General features: G+C 45.0%; 1 protein-coding gene across 1 annotated transcript in view; it reads right to left on the bottom strand.

Moving 5' to 3' along the window:
- Positions 1-21,460, bottom strand: part of LOC138468478 (uncharacterized) — a 219,483-nt gene that overhangs the window by 41,038 nt on the left and 156,985 nt on the right. The window contains exons 8-9 of the mRNA XM_069609005.1: positions 16,446-16,541; positions 4,687-4,785 (exon numbers count right to left, since the gene is read on the bottom strand). Of these exons, the coding sequence (XP_069465106.1) occupies positions 4,687-4,785; positions 16,446-16,541 (195 nt within the window). The remainder of the gene's footprint in view (positions 1-4,686; positions 4,786-16,445; positions 16,542-21,460) is intronic.

Raw genomic sequence — 21,460 nt, 5'->3', positions numbered from 1 at the left:
CGCATTCTGGAACGTGCTAGCAGGGCACTACAATAATCTATCCTGGGCATGATCAGGGCTCTGACCAGCGTAATACAGTTTACTTCTGACACCTTTGGATTCCAAGTGATACTGGGTTTTACTGATCACATGATCAATATGTGCCTCCGAACTGAGTGAGAATTCAAAAACTGCTCGCAGTGTCTTAACCTTAGTGACTGGGTTGATACACTGATCCTCAAAATTGAAGCCTAAGTATTTGTCATTGAGCTTAGCCCAGGCTTTGGATGACCCAAAGATAAGGTGATAAGCAGACACATTCCATTTGATGCCAACCAATTTTGAAGGGAATTATAAGTCCGGGAAATCCTCCCAGTGCCTTTTTCATATGCCCCACTCAGCTCCATGATGAGCTGAGTGTCATCTGTGTAATTAGTAAAACATACTCCCAACTCATCCAGCCTGTCACACAATAAGCGATCAAAAAAAGGTTAAATAAGGAGGGAGAGAGACAAGCTCCTTGATGCCCTCTGCATTTGAGTGGCTTGGGGTTTGAACAAACATTTCCCCAATCAGCTTTGGACAGCCTGTTGTCCAGACAGGATTTAATCCAGGTAACTGTGACACGGGTACAATTTCCAATACTAAAAAGCCGATGTATAAGCTTTTCATGGTCCACAAGATATAAGGTTGCTGATAAATCAATTAGCATCAGCAGCCCAGTATACTTGTGTCCATGATTTTAAGCATTTTGGTCTGCAGATCTAACAGGGCGCTTTCCGTCCTGTGGAAAGCCAAGAATACAGACTGCCAAGGGTGAAGGAGGGCACCCATACACGTGTCCCCATAAGATGCAAAAAATAAAGATAACACACCCGTCAGGGAATGAGACCAATAGATGAGTTCCACGGATGACAAAGTTTTATATAAAAATAAAAATGCCAGCAAAGAACTCTGCTGCTCGAGAGCGCTCTGCTAAACCATACATGGGCAGCACATTATAAGAAGCAATGTCGACATGAGTGGCATCATCGTATACAATAAAAGATCACAGTGTGGATTGGAGGGGCCGTATCGCACAACCTGCTTTATAGGTGATGCTAGGCTCCAAATGGCTGCTGCTTCCCAGTCGATCACTTGGCATGTGGGCCAGCTGGGCTCATCTCCACGGTGAAGGTCAGGACGAATGTCATACATCACTAACTAAGCTAAACAACAGGAACTGATAATACATGAATAATGGTGTACTTAAAATCCTATCATGAATGGGGGTTCTTAGGAAAGAATGGACTAATATATTGGCATTCCGACATCTACATTCAGGACTTCAGGGCATTATTGATGGTCCCGCTCCCAGGTGTCTCCCCCTGGGGGTTTGATCTTCTGCTTACTTTCCCTGGTGCCTCATGATACGGACAGATGTGTGTTGCTTTAGAGGGGTAATATACTGCCGTACAGGATTAAGTCTATGGTGGGTGTCCTGGAATGGTGAGTGCGAGGGGGTCAGAAGCATATCAGCATGAAAGGGATTGGGGGGTCTGGGCTCGTGGGCTCTGGCCTGGTGGGGGTTGAGAGGGCATAGGCAGTTTAGTGGAGATGGATGGGCAATCGTGTTGGGTCCTGCTTCGATCTCACGCTCTGCAGAGAGCACATTCTGTGGAAATGATACTAAAAATTTGCAACAATAAATGGCTGGAATCCCGTGAGAACAAGGCTTGCATGGAGCTGGCAGGTGGTGGCGATGGCTGGGGTTCTCTGTGCAATATGCTGGGGATGGGAGAGCTGAGTTTGCAGAGGGATGATTTTTGGGCCTAGCAAAAAGATGGCGTCCGGTCCGATCCAACATGGTGTCCGTGCACAGGACTGTGGGCTGCATTATTTGTATGTATTTCTATGTTATTTCAGTAAGTGACGTGCCTTGTGGGTGGCTTTTTTCTCCCTCCTTGGGCTACACGTGATCTATTTACCATGGGGAAGCAGAAGGGGTGGGATAGGACTATCCCCTTCTCAACAAGGATTATAGCACTCTCTAGATGTTCCGAAAATTTTATCACAGCAATTTTATCAATTACTTTAAGCAGAAAAGGTACATTTGTAATATGCCTGAAGTTAGTAAATGCTTTGTGATCTAATTCAGGTTTCTTTAACAGGGGAGTCACCGACACATTTTTTAGTGAGCCAGGTACTTGACTATCCCTGAAAGAAGCATTAACAAGGCAGACTGGGAAAGGAAGAAAGAGCTCATAATTTCCCAGAATGATTTTACAGGGAAGAACGTTGCTGGCACAAGTGCTGGGTCTAATTTATTTGCATTATGGCCAGACCCTCTTTAGATACTGGTTTAAAAGAGAACGAAGGTCTGTCCTGAAGGACTGATTCCTCCAGATCTTGGGGTACAGCAGCCTGATCAATATAGTTAAGTTGCTGGCAATAAAAGACTGCACAGCAGTTATCTTATCCATAAAGGTGTTCTGAATTGATTCACAGTCACCTTCCGAAGGAGTGACCTGTTGTACCTGTACTTTTAATTTTTCTATGTCTCTAAGAATCTCAAATAATGTTTTGGTATTGTTTTAAGATTTGGCAATTGGATTATTAAAAAAAACAAATGTTTGCCAACAAAATCTCTGCACAATACAACTTTTTAATATACTTCCAAGCATCTTTATTACTTTGTGATTTATCTTTTTCCCAGCTCCTTTCAGTGCTGGAGTCAACCACTTCTGATTGTTCGTCCTTTCTCTCAGGATCTGGATTTTGAAAGGGGCTACCCTATCCAATAGGCATGAGCAAACCTTTGCATATTCCTGTTCCAAAAAGTGTGGTGTATCACCATCTGAGGTAGAGGCCTTAAGCCCCTTAAGGTAGTGCTCCAAGTCCTTAAAATAAATGTTATTTAAATATTTACTTGTCACTTCCTTCAAAATATTGATTTTTTGGGCCTTAGGAATGGGAGGGGCAAAGCTGGTGACAACAAAGAAGTGGTCAGACCAAATACAAGGACCGATCTGCAGTGGGTTCAACACCAGATTTCTAGCTCTCACCCAATCCAGCACCTTCCCCATACTATGAGTTGGTTCCTTATTATAGATGAGGAACCCATTATTCTTCAGAAGATGTTCCAAATGAGTAGCTTCAGTGTCTGAGGGGTTGCTAAATGACCTATTACGATCCCCCAGTCCTATAGTGGCATTGCTAGGTTTTCTCAGGGATGACAAGATTCCTGAAATTTCCTCCAGAAAGAAATTGCATATCGTTAGGAGGGCGATAGATAAGGACAATATTCAGGCACTTATTGGGAGTCTGGGTTGATTTGATCACCATCATTTGACACCCTTTTCAAATCATAGATTTCTGGGAAAAGTTAAGAACTTTCCTAAAGATAATTGCTACCCCTCCTCCCTTCCTGATTCTCTATTTTGGCCAAAAAAGACATATTCCTCTGGAGTGGCCAGAACAATGTTGGGGCCACTAGAACCCCCGAGCCATGTTTCTGGGAGACACATGATATCAATGTTTTGGTCTACAATATAATCCCGGACGTCCATGGCATGCTTGTCCAGTGACCAAGCGTTAAGTAATGCAAGTTTAACAGAGCCAGAGTCCCTTTTTTTAGTTATATCTACTTGTGACACCAAAGCCCTACTATTAGCAGAGTCTGGTGAAACTGGTGCACTGACACTAACCTACTGTCATAGTAGCCCCAACGACAGGGCCCGGGCACCTATGAACTACAGGGGCGCCAGTAAGAGGACATTTTAACTGAATAAATATTCCACCAGTATCGTACGGGTCAGTATGATTCTGATCAGCCCCAGTATTTAGGCTTGTTACAACAGGACAGGCAGTAGGGGAAACTGTTACATTCGGGTATACATACAGATCTAGATATTTCTGTATAATAGCTTGCTTGCGTGCCTTTTGCACAAGTAGCAGCACTTCTAACTGTGGCTTTCCTCATGAATCCACACAACAAACCTGGACGATCAGCAAGCAAAGCAGATTAATAAAGTTATGACTCCAGCTGAGGCAGAAACTCCAAGGGAGGAGTCAGCACGCCATGTCAAGCGCAGGCTTATGCAGACTTGCTAGTTCCTGGTGCACCGGCGATAACGCATCTGACTGATTCCTATGAGCGTGCACCGACTGCAATTCTCACAGGAATTGTAGTTTGCAGGGGGTCGTTATCAGGAGGCTGTTAAACAGGTATTAAAGGGCGCAACCGTGTCTGCCCCAGTCAAAAAGTCACAAAGTCACAAGCAGATTTACAAAGTTCTAAAAACAGGCTCAATGACGAGGTATAATAAAAACAAGAATAAAACTTGAATGACTAAAATATGCATGCAAAACAAAATAAAATCTAAATGTGCAAATTAACTATGAAACAATCAACTGATCAATCGGTACCTTACAGAATTTAAATGACAGTCCGATTGATGGTGCAATATAAAGGGGAATAATAAGGAGAACTGAGAGTTGAGGCACACAGGAGATAATAATGACTGAAATGATGAGAATGAGGAATTTCACATGAATCACGCTCCACGTCCAACCCTAACACTCCTCACTAACAAGGATTAAGAACTTAACAGACATTGAGCTTCCATAAACAATATCATGAGATCGAATTCTCTTCAGAAATCGTGTGCATGTGAATTATATAGTGTTGTTCTACATAGATCAAATTACATAACATTCCATACTAACCTGTGGCGCTACAGTAGAAAATCTGCAGTCACTGCTCGTACTGGGCATGTTCAATACATCCAAACTGTTGGTGACTTCGGCATGCCGATACCTGGCGATCTGCCAAAGGGATGTAAGAAAGTCGATTAATCTATCTTCAGATGTTTCCTATTACTTTCACATTTGCTTATTTTCACTATTCTTGTGTTTGGGAATTGGGATTGAACTGCGCAGGGGGTACAATTAGTCAAATTGCTGAGTGTCATCTACTGCATTAATAATAATAATTATTATTATTATTACTGACATGGCTGCGAGATAGGACATGTCTCGTGAGTGCTCCTGCTGATCCTTTGTTGATCCTGGGAAGAAAATGCGCTTTAAACTAGCTGTACATAGCCAACTCACATCCACGGCTGTATGAATATTAGGAGCATGCAATATGCGTAAATGTAGTGTGGTTGGCAGCATGAAGAGTGAACAGCGACAAGTAGAAGTTCTGGAACGGCCATCCTGCAGAGAAAATAAAATGGCGCCTGGTGAGGAGAAAGGGACAAGCTGTGTGATCACGGTACCACAGTAAGAGCAGCTGTGTGAAAGAATAACAAGCATGCCGCTGTTCGTCTGTACAGGATCGGAACGTGCACCAATGAGATCGTGGCACGTGAACGGCTGGCAGAGAGGGAGAACCTGCTGGATGCGACACCATCTGCATTAGAAGAGGAGGCAGCTGTGAGTACCGTGCTCACAGTCCGGGGGGAAGGCAATACGGTTTATACAACACTGCCCCAATAATCAGACTACAGAGGTATAGCCGAAGACCGGGACCAGGAGAGACAGGTTTGGAATCACCTCCCCCCGACGAAGTGGGAGAGAGACGCTGCTGGCAGCATTGCATCGGGACTGGAATAACAAAGGCATTCTATATGCTATGATCAAAGAAATCAGGGATACAGTAGCCTGAGTGTAACGCTGGGGAGAGGGCTGAACAGTATAAAGCAAAGGAAACTAGCATAACAATGAAGTAACGTACTGTGAGAAACATTGTAAAAGTGCAGTGTATTACAACGTGAGCAGGCTGCCTGAAGCGGGAAAGGGCTACAAGTGTGGCCAACACCAGCAGTTTGCAAAGTGACACAGGTGCTGTAGAGCGGCACGCGATGAACCAGGAGATGGCCCAGTGAGGGGCAAACAGTGAAAGGGGCCTGAAGGAGAATAACGGATCGAAGCACACGCAGGCTGTAAAAGTTGCTGCAGAGCGGCTACTGCAGTGCCCTGAACGGGATACAGAGTGGCCAGCGCTGAAAGGATGACAATGGGCGCAGTAGGCTGAATACAGATACAGTAATCAGTATGCGACACTCATGTGGATGTATTACAGGAGCAAGTTGGCCGAGATAGGAGATAGCAGAAGGGAGATTAAGAGAGTAGGTGCTCATGGGTAGGCACCACATTGCAGTGGCACTTGGCAGGACCTAGTGACAAAAGAAAACATATGTGAGGGAAAAGTGACCTGCAGAACAGCCCATCACACAAGCAGAGGAACTACATTACACCATGCACCATGCGCATATCTTCAGAAGGATCTAGCACTAGGCAAATAGTAAGAACTGCCTATAGCGAGACACAGAATTGTGGTGGACACAGCAGCTTTTGAAGTGGCACTTAGCCACTGAGGCGACATAATAGGAGTGCAACTACATGGAAGCGGACAGTAACAGCCTACCGGCACAGGAACTGCTACCGGACAGACGTGGAAAGGCGCACACCAGCAAGCACGCACCATCAAGGAGGTTACAGAGACCTGGGTAGCTACTAGATGGTATAGTGACTGGTCACATCATACAAGGTAAGATACAAGAGAGCCAGGGAGGGCAAGTCTCAATGATAGGGTAACACGAAGACACCAAAGATGAAGAAGAGACATGCAAGTGGAAAGGATGGCCACTGCCTAAAGTGGCGGTCGCTGACCCTCCTCGTGGTCTTAGTGAAGGAGAGCCTATATCAAGAAAGGGGAAACACAAAGGCAGACCAAACTAAGACCAGAAGGCCTGTTAAACTTAGAGCAAGTACATCCACAGATAGGTGGTGGCCGCACTATAGAAACTGGAATGGCAGCAGCACTTTAGTACGAGCGGGCGCTGCAATGTCAACAAAAACAAATAAGAATAAAGGGAAGCAGCCATCTATAGAAGCAATCGCCAAACCTACGCAGATGACAGATGGCACAAGAATGACGACGCACAGCAAACGCAAAGGTGAACCACTGGGACGCATGGACCAGCAAATATTGGAAGCAATAGCAGAGCTGAAAGCGAAGATGGAATCCAAAATTGATGCAATGAACATAGACAAAAACCTCCTGAGACAAGATGGCAGAGCATTGTCGGAACGCACTCGGACACTAGAGAAAGAAGTAAAAGCTAATACAAGCAGCTGCAATGAGCAATCACAAGACGTCACCGTGCTGAAACAACAAGTGAGGAATCTGGAAAACAGGGCAGAAGAAGCAGAGGGATGGGCGCGAAGAAACAACGTGCAGATTATTGGGCTTCCAGAAGGCAAATAAGGGCCAAATCTGACCAACTATGTGGAAGACATGTTTTTGCAGGAAATTGGGGCTGGGTCACTGACCCAAGGATTCACAGTAGAAATAGCGCACAGGGCCCTGAAAAGAAGACCACTGCCTGGAGAGCCACCCCAGCCAATAACTGGCAAGATATTAAATTACAAAGATTGGGAGAAGATTCCGGAACACTTTCAGAAAGGAGGAACGATCCACAGGGTGTCCACATCCATCACACATATCCAGATTACACCTTTTATGTGCAGAAACAGAGGATGAGCTACGGGCTCTTAAAAGGAGGTTATATGCAGCTAACCTCAATTACATGTTGCTGTACCCGGCGAAGATAAAGGTGCTGCATAAAGATTGTGCAGTCTTCTTTGAGAATCCTGAAGATGTGAACCCATGGAGGACTCGCACAACGTGCAAATGGATAAGGATGACCAAGAAGGAGAGAGAAGTGATTTGTGAAGCTGCAATTTGACTTTCATGAATTCTGTTGTAAACATGGTCTAAAACATAATGATCTGATGGAGACACTTCAACTGCGCAAAAATGCGGTGCTTATTAATGTTGCTAGATGCAGGAAGCACAGAAGCGGCTAGCTAGAAGCCGCGCTAGGAATCACACAATCGACACATTAAGAATAATTTAGTTAGGATACCAGTAGCCTGGTATCCTCACGCTGCATTCCGAGTACTGGCACTAGGCCAAGAAAGGAGTGAGATGCAGGGATGCGTGAGATTCAGTATTGGAGCTGGGCAAATGTTGGGAACAGTTGGGGAGGGGGTGGTGAGAGAGTTGGGGTAGTTAAAGGGGAGTTGGCCCACAGTGACGCTGGTGGAAAGATGGATAGAAGAAATCCACCTCACCAAAGAGAAGCAAGACATGATAGCATGCAAATGGAGCGGAGTAACTCTGGGATCAACATACTAGGCATATGTTTGTTGTTTGTTTGTTTATTTATTTATAATGCACTCCAGACCCAAAGGTTACCGGGCGCAGCAGAAAGTATATGCAAATCTTACAATGTTACGTGAATAAAATTTACAATGAATAAAATGTACAGTTTAGAATAAAATTCACAATATTACATGAATGTATATTTATGTAATACCAAACTAAGAAGGTATATGCCAGAAGGGTTCTAATCTGGTTCACATCATCGGTCCCATTCAAGCGCCCCCAGAGGTATGTAGACAAAGATGGCAGGATGGTGATTATTAGGGGGCTGGTAGAGAGTAGAGAAATATGTGTCATTCATATGTGTGCCCCAAACCAAGATACCACAGCTTATTTTAGAGCTCTGTATCCCAAAATTAGCCCATAGAGGGATGAAGCGTTGATATGGGGCGGAGAATTTAATTGCACTCTAGACCCAAAAGTGGATAGATCAGATAGCAAGCTTGCACATCCAACCCCAGCGGCTAAAGCTCTGAATGCACTGCTACATACGCTCAAATTAGTGGATCTATGGAGGAAAATGTATCCACAAGAGCAAGTGTACTCGCACTACACAGCCCCAAAGAACTTGTGCAAAAGATTGGATAATGTGTTTGTGGGGGAGGAAGTGGTGGGGGAATTCACACAAGCGGAGTACAAAGCCAGGGTCCTGTCGGATCATGCCCAGCTGGTGGTAACATGGTAGGTCCTTCCGCCCGAGCTAGGATTCCTACCTGGAGATTGAGGGTTGAAGCACTGAAAGACATAATATTCTAGGAGCACTTGAGAACGGAGTGAAGGAGTATTTTGAGAATAAAACTGGCAGCGTAGATTCGTCTGGTACGTTGTGGGAAGCCTTTAAAGTGGTGATCAGAGGGGCGGCCATAGCAAAGTCAAAAGGGTTGCAGGAGGTTATAACATGGGAACTACAGGATGCAGAGAAAAAGATAGAAATCATAACGCATGGTGGAGATAGATCCTTAGAGGAAGCCAAAAAGATGGCTGTCCTACAGCAGGAGTGTAAAGTACTTTGGGACAGGTTGGGCAAATTAAGTTATAAGAAATTTGTTGAGAGAAAACATGCAGAGGGACACAAACCAGGCATGGCTGTAGAAGAGCGAGACCAAACGGCAGACTATTAGAGCTGTGAAGGGGAGGGATGGGAAGCTATGGGAGACCCAAGGAGGAGTTAACAAATGTTTTTATGACTATTACAAGCAATTATATTATGAGGCTGTAGATACAGAAGAGGTGAATATACAAGAGACGTAGACTGAGATCAAGCTCCCTAAACTGCACGCAGAGGATATAGACAGTCTGGAAGGTCCCATCACATTAGAAGAACTGGAAAGTGTAATAAAAGAGCTACCAACCAGCTAAGTCCCAGGGGTGGATGGTCTCCCCAGTGAATTATACAAAGAATATGGGGCCAACATACTTCCTCCATTACTAGCAATGTTCAGTGAGGCATTTGATAAAGATAAATTGCTGGGGTCTCTGAAATAGTCGATAATTATCCCACTCCTTAAACCGGATAAGCCAGACACAGAATACAGATCATACAGACCGGTATCACTGCTGAATCAGGATGGGAAAATTCCTACTGCAGTCATGGCAAAAAGGCTTTGGCTGATCATCAGTAAACTCATACACCCAGATCAGACGGGATATGTACCCCAAAGGAATATTACTAATAACTTGCCAAAATTATACCATACAATACACTATACCAGGAGGGATACACAAGAGGTGGCAGTGGTGGCATTGGATGCAGTTAAGGCATTTGACTCTGTCGGATGGCCATGGCAGTGCTGAAAGAATTTGGTATTGGTCCTAATATATTGAATGGGTGAGATTACTGTACAATGAGCCGATAGCAAGAGCTAAAACGGGCCACACGATCTGAGAGCAATGGCAATTAAGTAAAGGTACGAGACAGGGATGCCCATGGTCCCCGATGCTATTTATTTTAGCACTAGAACCATTAGCACCGTATTTACGGGAGGAATATGAGAGGTGGGCATCAGCACTTCCGATGAAAGACACCTGATCTCGCTATATGCAGATTACATGCTCCTGTATCTATGATACCTAGATGAGAATCTGCAATTACCCCCCCTGGGAGTATATATTGGGAAACCAGTAGATAAGTTGCTGAAGATTAGTTGGGAGGTAGAAACTTTCAGATACCTGGGAATATATGTGTAGCACGATCCTCAGATTCAGCACATAAATAATAGAGTTAAGGCGGTGAATAAGATTGAGAAATGTTTGGCAAATTGAATGATCCTGCCATTGTCCATGATGGGGCGGGCGGCCTTGCTCAAGATGGTGGTGCTACCAAGACTGCTACATTACTTCGCAAATGTCCCGTACATGATACCTAAGGCGTTTTTTTAGAAGTTGCAGAGCATATGAGGGGGGTTTCATATGGCACAACTTTAGGCACAGAGTGGCACTGTGGAGGCTTCAGAATAAGTCTGAACAAGGAGGCATAAAACTGCCCACTTTCGAGGTGTATTTTATAGCTAGTCAGCTGCAATTCTTGGCCAAATGGCTGTCAGATGAACAAACATCCAAATCAAGGTTGTTACATGCAGAATGCTCCCGGATCTTGCTGAATGAAGTGATATGGTTGCCAGATTGGTGCATGATCAGAGAGAAGTTATTGTTGGAGCTGGGGAGGAAAATATGGCACAGAGCATGTTTCAGGGTGGGTAAAGTAATACCGTACTCCCCACAGATACAACTAGTTGCACTGGAATGGGCTGATGAACAAATCAGGCTGAATGTGCATAGATGGTGGGAGCCCATGGGGGTAGCGACAGTAGACAACATCATTAAAGATGGGAAGCCCATGGAGTTTGAGGAGGTAATCAGAAATGCAGGGGTGCACAAAGAGCAATACATCACGTATACTTGACTGGTGGCGAATCTTAGGCGTAAGTGGCCAGAGCCCGAGATGCCCCTACAGGTCAGGATTGTGGAAACATTTTATGATGTGTCAGATGGGGGGGCATGAAGTCTAGCATATGTACGAGTTGTTGATGTCTGAAGGTGGGGAGTAACTGGAGAAGACAAGGTGATCTTGGGAGGCAGAATTGGGGGAGCCAATGTCGGATGAAGGGTGGAGATGGGCGATGGGGTACCACAAAAGGGTGTCAAGGAATGCGCGCCTACAACAAATACAGTTATATGTTACCCACAGGGCATACCTGACCCCGAACACAATAGCTACATTCAATCTGGCGAAAGTTCAGTCCTGCGCGAAGTGTGGAGAGGAAAAGGTAGATATGGTACACATGTTCAGGGCATGTGTAGAGATAGGCAGATTCTGGGGTGAAGTAGCCCAGTTAATGGCAAGAGCAGACATTATCCTGGATGTGGGATCCCCGAAGGGGTGTCTATTAGGGGGTTTCCTGAGAACGAAACAAGCCAGACAAGTGAGCAAACTCAAAGACCTAGCGCATATACTAGTGAAATTCAGAATAGCAATGGGGTGGAAGGCACAAGGCAGATCGGCTGTGGGGAGTTGGTGGAGGGACCTGCTAAAGTGGGCTGATGCGAAGTCCGTGGTATGGCAAGAAGCGAGAGGCAGGAACCCGTACCAGGAGGACGGAGGATTGGAGGCAATTAATAGCTGATCTGGTGGTCTCAGAACAGGGGGCACAGGATTTGCAGTAGACTCTTAGTCGGACGACAGTGAAGAGGGAGAGTGAGTGACTTTGAAGGTGGATACCGAAGATGGGTACAAGGTGGGCCGGGATGGTTAGTATTAGTATTATCATAATAATGAACATATGTAAGATCATGGTCATGGCACAATGCATAAATGATATGATGACAGCAGAAACAGTCAAGATATTCGTATGTGTACATAATGATTTCCCCATTAGGGTCTACTCAACAGTTCAAAAAGTGCTTGTCAATCATCTGATGTATACCCAAGCTAAAAATGCACCAAATGCATCAGTGGTTCCAATTTTTTATTTTTTTAATCAACTGGAAAAGAACATTTCTTTTTTTGGTCTAATAGGTGACTCTGATGACCACAGGCAACATTCTTTTGAGTTTGTATTTGGATTTTGTTTGCAATCGATTAGTCTTGTCTTAATAGTAAAGTTGATTTGTTTAATGTGTTTTACTGAAAGTCAAAAAACATGTCAGCAAATCGGTCATTGTCCTTGCTTTAGGTGGGACCTTTTTCCACAAACTGCATGCCTTGACTGCAAAAAAACAACCTCCCGGAATAGCCTTTTTTCTATTTTTGACCATTTGAAGTAAGGATACATTGAAGGGCTTCTTCCTATCCAGTACCATGAACCAAGACAATTCAATAGACAAAACCTACGGAGGTAGGCTCTAGCAACCAATGTGGTGTTGAAACCTGTTTAATGAGGAAGTGTTTTTAACTAGATAACTTTGGACAGGCGGTCAGCCAGTCACCTAGTGTAAACCTTGCAACTGAGGCAGATTAACAATATTGGACTGTAATTGATCAGCAGAGTCTCTACTTGCAGGAAGGTCAACAGATGCAGGAGGAGTTGGAAGATGCACCATTGTAGTGCTCAATGTCTTGATAGTTGCTTCAAAGTTCTTCGGCACAGTCATAGGTCACTGATGCTTCTGGCTGTCATCATTGCTAGTTGATGGTTGTCCTCATGTGCTCTGGTCAGGCTCCCTACATGGGTCACAGCCTGACATCTCAAAGAAGGGAATTGAACGACAACGTAACTTAGTTACCATCCTGACAAGTGCAAAATGAGCCTGGATAGTCCTTTTTCTCATGTCTAAAGAGAACTGGGATGCTCATTCACTGGCAGAGCTTCAGCCTCAGAAAGGGGTCTTTGAAAATATGCAGCTCCAGGAGGGGCTTCTGTTCAATCCTTCTAGGATGGCTTTATCATTCTTTGTGATTTGTCATTAGGTTTGATACCGTATGGGTACAGAGCTTTGGGAAAAGTAGGAATCTTGGAAGTTGCTTGCCAACTCTGCTTTGAATCGCCACCCATTTAATGGAGCCAATTGGGGTCACAACATTCAATTGTTTTATTGTATTTTCCCCGGTTTTCACTTGAGCAGTGGATTTAAGGTCAGATTCCAGACACCATCCAAACATCTGGCTATATTTTGGTCTGCTATGCAGTGTTCTCTCGTGGAGGCAAGTATTGGCACAAACATGCATGGACATTTCCATGGTCCACTAACACTTGCAGGATACAACCTTTGGTTATTGTATTTGCTACTGGATTGTATATAGGGGTTACAGGCAGTACACCCCGAGGGTACATCAATAATTAAAAATACTGATACGGAACGAGCTTTGGAACTCCTACTCCAGTCATCTAAAAAGAAGTAATTTGATGATGGTGCAGAATGTTGCCCTTTCTCCATGATTAGGCCTGCGCCGAAGTTACATGTATTGTCAGATGGATATACAGTCAGTCAGTCAAACACACTTTATTCAGTGTAAAATCTTCAAGTACAAAAACACACATAGTACATTTCCAATAGGATTACAAAGGGTAAAGATAACAACAAAGTTGGTAAAACCAAATGAAACCATTTTAAAAGGTGTTATGCATCAGTATTTCATCGCAGCAGAAGTCATAAATAGCACAGATATACAGTAAAAGAAGAGTGTTTGCAAGGAGAACATGATCGCAGAGTCACAGCAAAAATAAATACCAGATTCTTAACACATTACACGTCTATAAGTAGACGCATTTTATCGTTATGCGCCGTCTTACTCCATATTTTACGGATCTATCTGGTTTATGGACTTTGTTCTTTGCATCCAAGCTCTATGAATATAACGGGCTGGCTATACCTATTTTGATGCATCCAAAGAATTTTGCAAATCAAGTAGAGAAAGAGTTCCCTTGATAATTTCCAAGTAGATGAGTGGAAGGAGGGGGCACTTGAGACCCCCTCCCTTATTCCTATGCTTTCTGGGTAGGCCCAGTCACGGCTGCTTTGGGCCCAGGGCCCCGGCCCCGGGGCACTCGTGTGGGAACACCTTTAGGAACCATGAACCCTTTTCGTATGGGACTATCTCTGAATGCCGCGATACCCTCTTACACACGTTACATGGTAAAACCAGAGGGGATTAAGAGTCCATTTTATAAATCACAGACTCCATTTTGTAATAGTAATTGACTATTCAGGTTCCACTCCAGCCTGCAGCCCTCCCCGTCGAGCACACACAGTAAGCAAGAGCCTCCCCCCACCTCCTCCCCTCTGCCGTCCACATAACTGCCTGGTTCCGATGAGAAGGCTGGCTGCAAGAACTCAACAAAGTCCACACTGTATCATTTGCCATCCGACTCCCTTCCCTGACTCAGATACAACCCATTGCAAAGGCCAGAGCAGAAGCTATCCATCTCTGTAAACCTGCCCCGCACCCCACAGAACCCGGCCGTAAAAAACATAATCCCAGTGTATTCTAAGGCAAAGTCAACAGTTGAAAAAGACCCTTAAACCAGTGAACCTATTTTTCCTTTGATATAGATAAAAGCAAGCATGCTTTCCCACTCTGTACAACATCATAAACCTGCTGATAAACTAAGAAGGCCTATGAGTAAAACAATGTAAATACATATATGTGTGTGATCGAAAATTCCTATGCTATCTCACCATGTTGAAAGTATAAAACATGTCAACCTATAACTCTGAAATATTCATAACACTAAAATGCAAGGTTAACAAAATAGAGATCTGGACGTGTTCGCACAAAGCTAGCTCACTTTTAACAAAGCTAAATGTAATTGCAAGTTTAATGTCTGATAAGTATGATCCTTAAGTTAGTTGCTCCTAGCTGGTACTCTCATAGAGCTTTAAGCATAACTTGTGTGTTTTTCCACAAGTGAATTCGAGTCAAAGAAATGTTTTATTAGGTGAATGTTTAGTGACAAATCCCTTGTTTCTCTTCTGTAGTAAAACTAGTTAATCATGAGAGGATAAAAATGTATTTTGAATCTATGTGATTTTAGCACGAAAAGCCAGCCATGTGTTAAAAAGCCTTATATTAAATATGTTCTGAAACGCCACGAGTCACTGTGTACTATTATGAACTCAGACAGCAAGGGGGGCCTCAACTCACCTCAGCTCATTTTGAGGGCAACAAGGATTTAGGGATGTCTGGACCCTAGAACACGAGCCCCTATAATGAAGTGCATGCACACCATATTATTTGCCTTTTTGTAACCCGGTCATCCTGGCTATATATTTTGAAATTCTCTTTATTGATGTTGAATGGACACCTCCGACCATACACTGACCCCTCAACCTATACCCTCTTGTCTAGTATATTCTGAATGTGTTTTGACATTAGAGTAATACCTTTGATGAGGTGAATAATTCATGACTGGCAGTAAATAAGCCTGCCCTGGAACACGGTTTTTACAAGTGTTGAGATACCGGTCTTGCCGACGGACAAACAGGTCAAAGTTTGAATGCATGAGAATGTGTGGCCGCAAGGGCAACATTTTGCCAGGGTAGGATGTCAAGTAACAACACAAAGATGGCAAGCAGATGAGCCCAGCTGAACGTTTGACCCCCAGTTCCATGTCATCTCACCACGTGCCTGCAGACCAATCATCCATCGCCATCCCTATGGCACCTATAGGTGCCTGTTCTTAGTGTCCAATCCCGATTGACTTTGTGCCCCTTAGGCCTCCCCGCTCTTGAATGATGAACACTGTATAAAAATGAAGTATAACTTGTTTCCTGCAGAGCGCTCTCGGCATGAGCAGAGTAGATTCAGTTGGCCCTAATTTAGATAAAGCCTTTAACCACACTCTCACTTGGTCTTGGCGTTATTCCCTCCTGCAATGTACTTTTATTGACTCTGTTGGGAGATTTGCCAGCAGTTTTGGGGGTCTCTCGCCTTCATAGAGTAAATCATAAATCACCAAGACACAGGACATTTTGTTATAGTATTCTTCAGGTATTCTCATACAGTTTCTTAGGCACATGTACATTTCCATGCAATGTGAATTCACATATCTACATGCAAGAAAAACCGTCCAAGTAAGACAAGAAATGAGCTATAGACAGTGTGAACATCTAATAAGAGCAGCAGGGAAGTACTGAAAGGTGTGATTGAAGCAAATGGTGTTTCAGACAACAATAACTGACTCCATCGAGAGTCTGTGTGTACGTGTGTATGTGCATGTATGGCTCTGAGTTTGTGCGCGTGTGTATTACGGTAACAGACAAATGGCATCCATTTAATCTGGACCTACTGTTAGAACTACTCACAGAACATTACCTTTTTAGCAGATGTTGCTTGGCAGTGAGAAGCAGGGCTATCTCCACTTGAACTAACAAGCTTCTCCAGCACTGGCTTTGTGTTTACCTTAACAACCTGTAAAATGTGAAGCAACAAAACACTCATGTCAAATATTTTACTTAAACAAAAAAGGATAACTCCAAATGCTTATCTTAGTCAAGTAGGTGACTATCAGAAATCCAGGCAAAATATTTTAATTAACTTCTATGACATTCTAACATGATATGTGCACTTATGCAGTTATGTATTATCTGTCAGGCCTTCTTGTGGAACAATGCTGAAACATCTTTAAAGATGCTTTGGATGTATTTCATTGACCTGCAAGACATTCTGAAGGGCCCAGGGAAATATGGAGAGAAGGATGGAGAAAGCACAAAAGATGTACTAGATTTTGTAAAACAACAAATGTCTATATTGGAGACCACCATGATTTCCCTACAACCTACTACAATGGACTCCACCATGTTTCAGGTTAATGAGGAGAAGCTGTTTCGCACAGATGTGAAGCTTAAAAAGCAGTTTCTGAATGTTCCCCTTTTTATAGTTCACATAAAGAGGCAATAGGGAAAAATACATTCACACTCGGGGAAGGGCGCTCAGCCAATCCGGTGGCTCAGACAGCATGTGAGAATACACAATCTGCGCCCGCTGTTCCAGTCACCCGAGGCCCTTCTGGGGGTGGCACTTTTTTCCTTTTTCTATTTTTCTTCTAACGCAGGGGTCTGCAACAAGGAAGCTCTCCCTATTGCCTCTCCATGTGTCATGATTCCTGCCCCTCATGTCCCCAGCCCTCCAAGATGTCAGGCTGGAGCCAGGCCACGATCACCTACATGGCCCTCAAGGGCCTCTCCATCCCTCCAAAGACCCACTTGGAGTCAGACCTGGCGCTTGTGGCACCAGACTCACTCACTCCCATAGGATAACATTAGGGATTGGGCTTGAAGTGCATTGATGGGGACAAGATGGATGCCCCCACCTATTCCGGTTCCCAGAACTGCATCTGCGGTCTAGTCTTTTGGGTGTGGTTCAGTCCAGAGACACCTGTATATCCAGAGACTATTTAAGCCACACCCAGGCTGAGAAACATGCTTTGCGTTTTCTGCACCTGCAGCGTGACACTCACCGTGTTCGGATCGGTCTCCAGTAGGCCTGCATCTTTCTTCTGCGCTCAGCTCCTGCAAGAACAAGAACACCGTTAGGAACAGCCTTACCTTGCGGCACTTCTGCCAATCATTCATCGCTCCTTCTGTTCTGCGGGCATCTTTGGTGGTGTAATTCCCATCCCGGCACGCCGCTTCCTAAGGAAAAAGGAAAAGAACAGAAAAAAGGCATTAGTAAGCATTCTGCAAATCTTCGCTTATTTTTAAATACTGTACGAGCTTCAAACACTTACCTGAACCCCAGCCGCTCTGGGGGACCTCTGTCTCCTGAACTTCCCATCCATCTGCAAGAGGGAAAAGACACTCCAGGTTAGCGTGGAAACATCTAGAGGCGCCGCATACCGCGCTTACCCACCGCATTTGTTCTTCACAACTGGCATTCATGCTGAAAATGTTGCGGCACCTAAAAGACACAGAAAAATAACTCAGTTCAATGCAAATATGAAAGGGGTGCATCGCGTATCGCGCTCTCACTCACCTTCAGCGCTACTCATCTCAGCAGCACACCGTCATCCCCGGACGCCGGCCATCATCTAAGGAAGGAAAGGAACAAAGTTAGAGAACTGTTCAAAAGACTCATTATACTTACCTGTCGAACTCTTGCCAGTGAAGTAACTAGGCAGCAACGAGCCTGCATCAATCAACACGCGCCTGCGCTGAAAGCAGGACGGAGAGCACACTATCCAAGAAAACAAGGTGAGCTGTGGATCAAAGAGAAGGGTTGGACCCCGGGGAAGAAGGGGTTCAAGCACACAGAGACAATAGGGAGTGAAACTCTACCAATCCTGTGTTTCATGCCCAGTCTCCAGTCGAATAGCCTCCAGGGAAGGGTTCAAGGTTGTAAGAGGTTAGAACAGGCTGAGTGACGTCCCCGTGGATACCAGGTGAGCGTTACAGAACGCAAAGCCTCACATCAAAATCCAGCTGGGCGTCATGGAAATGTCAGAAACTGACCTATTATCCCACATGTTGGGGCAGCTACGTTCCGAAGTACATGCAGCCAGGCAGGAGACCAACACCCTGAGGAGAGAGCTGATAGTAGCCAAAGAACGCACTGATGATTTAAGCCGACAACTTCTCCAGTCACAAGCAGGGCATGCACCATTGCCAGGAAGCTTGCCCTCGATGCCAGCGCTATCAGCCAATCCCGTTCAAATAACCCTTCCTGGGGCAGTTCCCTTGGCCCGGCCTGAACTATTTACGGGGGATCCCAAGAGGTTTGCAACGTTCATGAACCAGTGCCGCCTGCACTTACTTTGTAGGCCAGGGGCCTTTCCGAATGACCAATCACGGGTCGCTTTTGTGCTATCCTACCTGAGTGGTAGCGCCGTGGACTGGTCTGTACCCTCTGTGGCCCAAGACGATCCATTGCTGCATGACTTCAGGGGCTTTCAGCAGGAGATGGAAAAGCTGTTTGCCGGTCGTACTTATGGGCAGGCATTAGACAACAAACTTCTGTCCCTACGCCAAGGGAATCAAGACCTATTAACATACAAAGCCACGTTCAATAGACTCGTAGTTGAAGCAGAATGGCCAGTGGAGAAGAGAACCACGTTATTTCATCAGGGGTTGCGGGGGGAGCTCAAGGATGTTCTCGCAAAAGTAGTGAACCCCCCGAAAGACTGCTGAGAATTCATTGACCTTGTTGTTCAACTGGATCATAGGTTGCAGGACCGAAGAGCAGATCGAAACAGACGGGACCCTCGCTCTATGTATGTGCGTTCAAAGAACAATACTGCCCGAACAATGGAAGGTTCAGGAGAGCCAATGCAAATCGGGGGGGTCTGATCCCCCTTGACTAAAGCGGAAAGGGATAAAAGGAGACAGCAGCAGTTATGTCTGTATTGTGGAAGGCCAAGTCATTTCCTTAAAGAGTGCCCTGTGAAGCAACCAAGGAGGATGGTAGGGGCCATGGACAAGTAAGATACCATCAAGGAATCAGAAAACTCCCCAGCCTGGCAAGTGTAGGGGTCCACTTGTCAAGCAAAGAAAGTGAACTACAGACCTCCCATTTTGCACTGTCTGTGGTCTTGATCAATCACCAACAACCATCTTGGATGCACGCAGTAAGAGCGTACATAGACAGTGGAGCCGTTGGGAATTACATCGACCAGGATCTTGCGGCAAAGATGGGGCTTCCGTTACGCTCTAAATCGACCACTGACACTGTTACCACTGTTGACGGCACAGAAATAGCTTCTGGTCCAGTATCCCAATGCACTGCAGCTTTAACCCTTCTGTGCCAGGACGGACACCAAGAATCTATCGTTTTTGACCTCATTAAGGCACCACAGTTCCGGTTGATTTTGGGAATGCCATGGTTGGTAGCTAACAATCCTCGAATCAATTGGCGAGCAAAAGAATTTGCCTTTCCTGAGACTTGTGCCCACACATGTTTTCACCAAGAGAAACAACCAATAGACACCAGTATCTCCACACTTGCAACTGTGGCAATCGGCACCCTACCAAGTGAATACCAGGACTTTCAAGATGTCTTTCAGAAAGAACAGGTTAATACCCTGCCACCGCATAGACCATACGATTGCCAAATCGACCTGATACCCGGCGCACAAATCCCTTGTGTGCGAATTTACGCACTCACGGAACCAGAAAACCAGCACCTGAAGGCCTATCTTGACCAATACCTGGCCAACGGGTTCATCTGTCCATCGAAGTCTCCAGCTGCCAGTCCTCTATTCTTCGTACCAAAAAAGGAGGGGGACTTGAGAACGTGCATCCACTATCACGCACTGAACCAGATTACTGTAAAAAATCGCTACCCCCTGCCACTGATCCCTGAATTGCTTGATAAAGTCAAAGATGCTCAAATCTACACAAAACTAGACCTGAGGAGGGCATATCACCTTGTTCGCGTAAAACAGGGGGACAAATGGAAAACCACTTTTCGCAACAAAAAAAGGCTTGTACGAATATCAAGTAATGCCCTTTGGCCTTTGCAACGCGCCTGCTGCATTTCAATACTTCATGAACGATGTCCTACGGGAATTGATTGATGTCTGTGCTCTAGTGTACATCGACGATATCCTAGTATATTCTGCATCAAAGCAGGACCACGTTAAACACGTCCGATCCGTATTGGAGAAACTCCATCAACACCAGCTCTATGCCAAGCTCGAAAACTGCTCATTCCACGTCTCTGAGGTGGAATTCCTGGGCTTTATTCTCAGCCCGAATGGAATCCCAATGGATGTACACAAGGTAGATGCTATCCTGAACTGGCCATCCCCAAATTCATTCAAGGGGGTTCAAAGTATGCTGGGTTTTGCAAACTTCTACTGCCGGTTCATCCCAGGATTTTCGCAAATCGTGCATCTCATCACGTCATTACTAAGGAAAAGCAACAAAAAGTTCCAATGGACAACAGAAGCCGAGGAGGCTTTCCAGGAACTCAAAGCAAGATTCACATCTGCCCCAATCTTATGCCACCCTTGCCCTGATCTATCATACCTGGTGGAAACAGACGCCTCAAGCATGGCTATGGGAGCCGTCCACTCACAAAAGGACCCCGAAATGGGCCAGTTACACCCTGTTGCCTTCTGGTCGCGTAAATTCACACCCCCTGAACTCAATTACGCTATCACAGACAAAGAACTCCTGGCCATTAAATCAGCCTTTAAGGCATGGCGGCACTACCTCTTGGGCGCAAGACACACAATCACCGTAATAAATGACCACCGGAACCTCCAGTACCTAAAAACGGCAAAGGCCCAATCCTCACGACAATTCCGTTGGGCTCTTTTTTTTTCCTGTATATGACTACGTGATTACATATCGACCAGGGGTGAAAAACGGGAAGGCCGATGCCCTTTCCCG

Source organism: Ambystoma mexicanum, chromosome 4q (assembly GCF_040938575.1).
Source record: "Ambystoma mexicanum isolate Mex_15411 chromosome 4q, UKY_AmexF1_1, whole genome shotgun sequence".
Classification (NCBI taxonomy): Eukaryota; Metazoa; Chordata; class Amphibia; order Caudata; family Ambystomatidae; genus Ambystoma; species Ambystoma mexicanum.
Note: the sequence above shows the minus strand (reverse complement) of the source record. Positions and strands in the feature narration are given on the sequence as shown.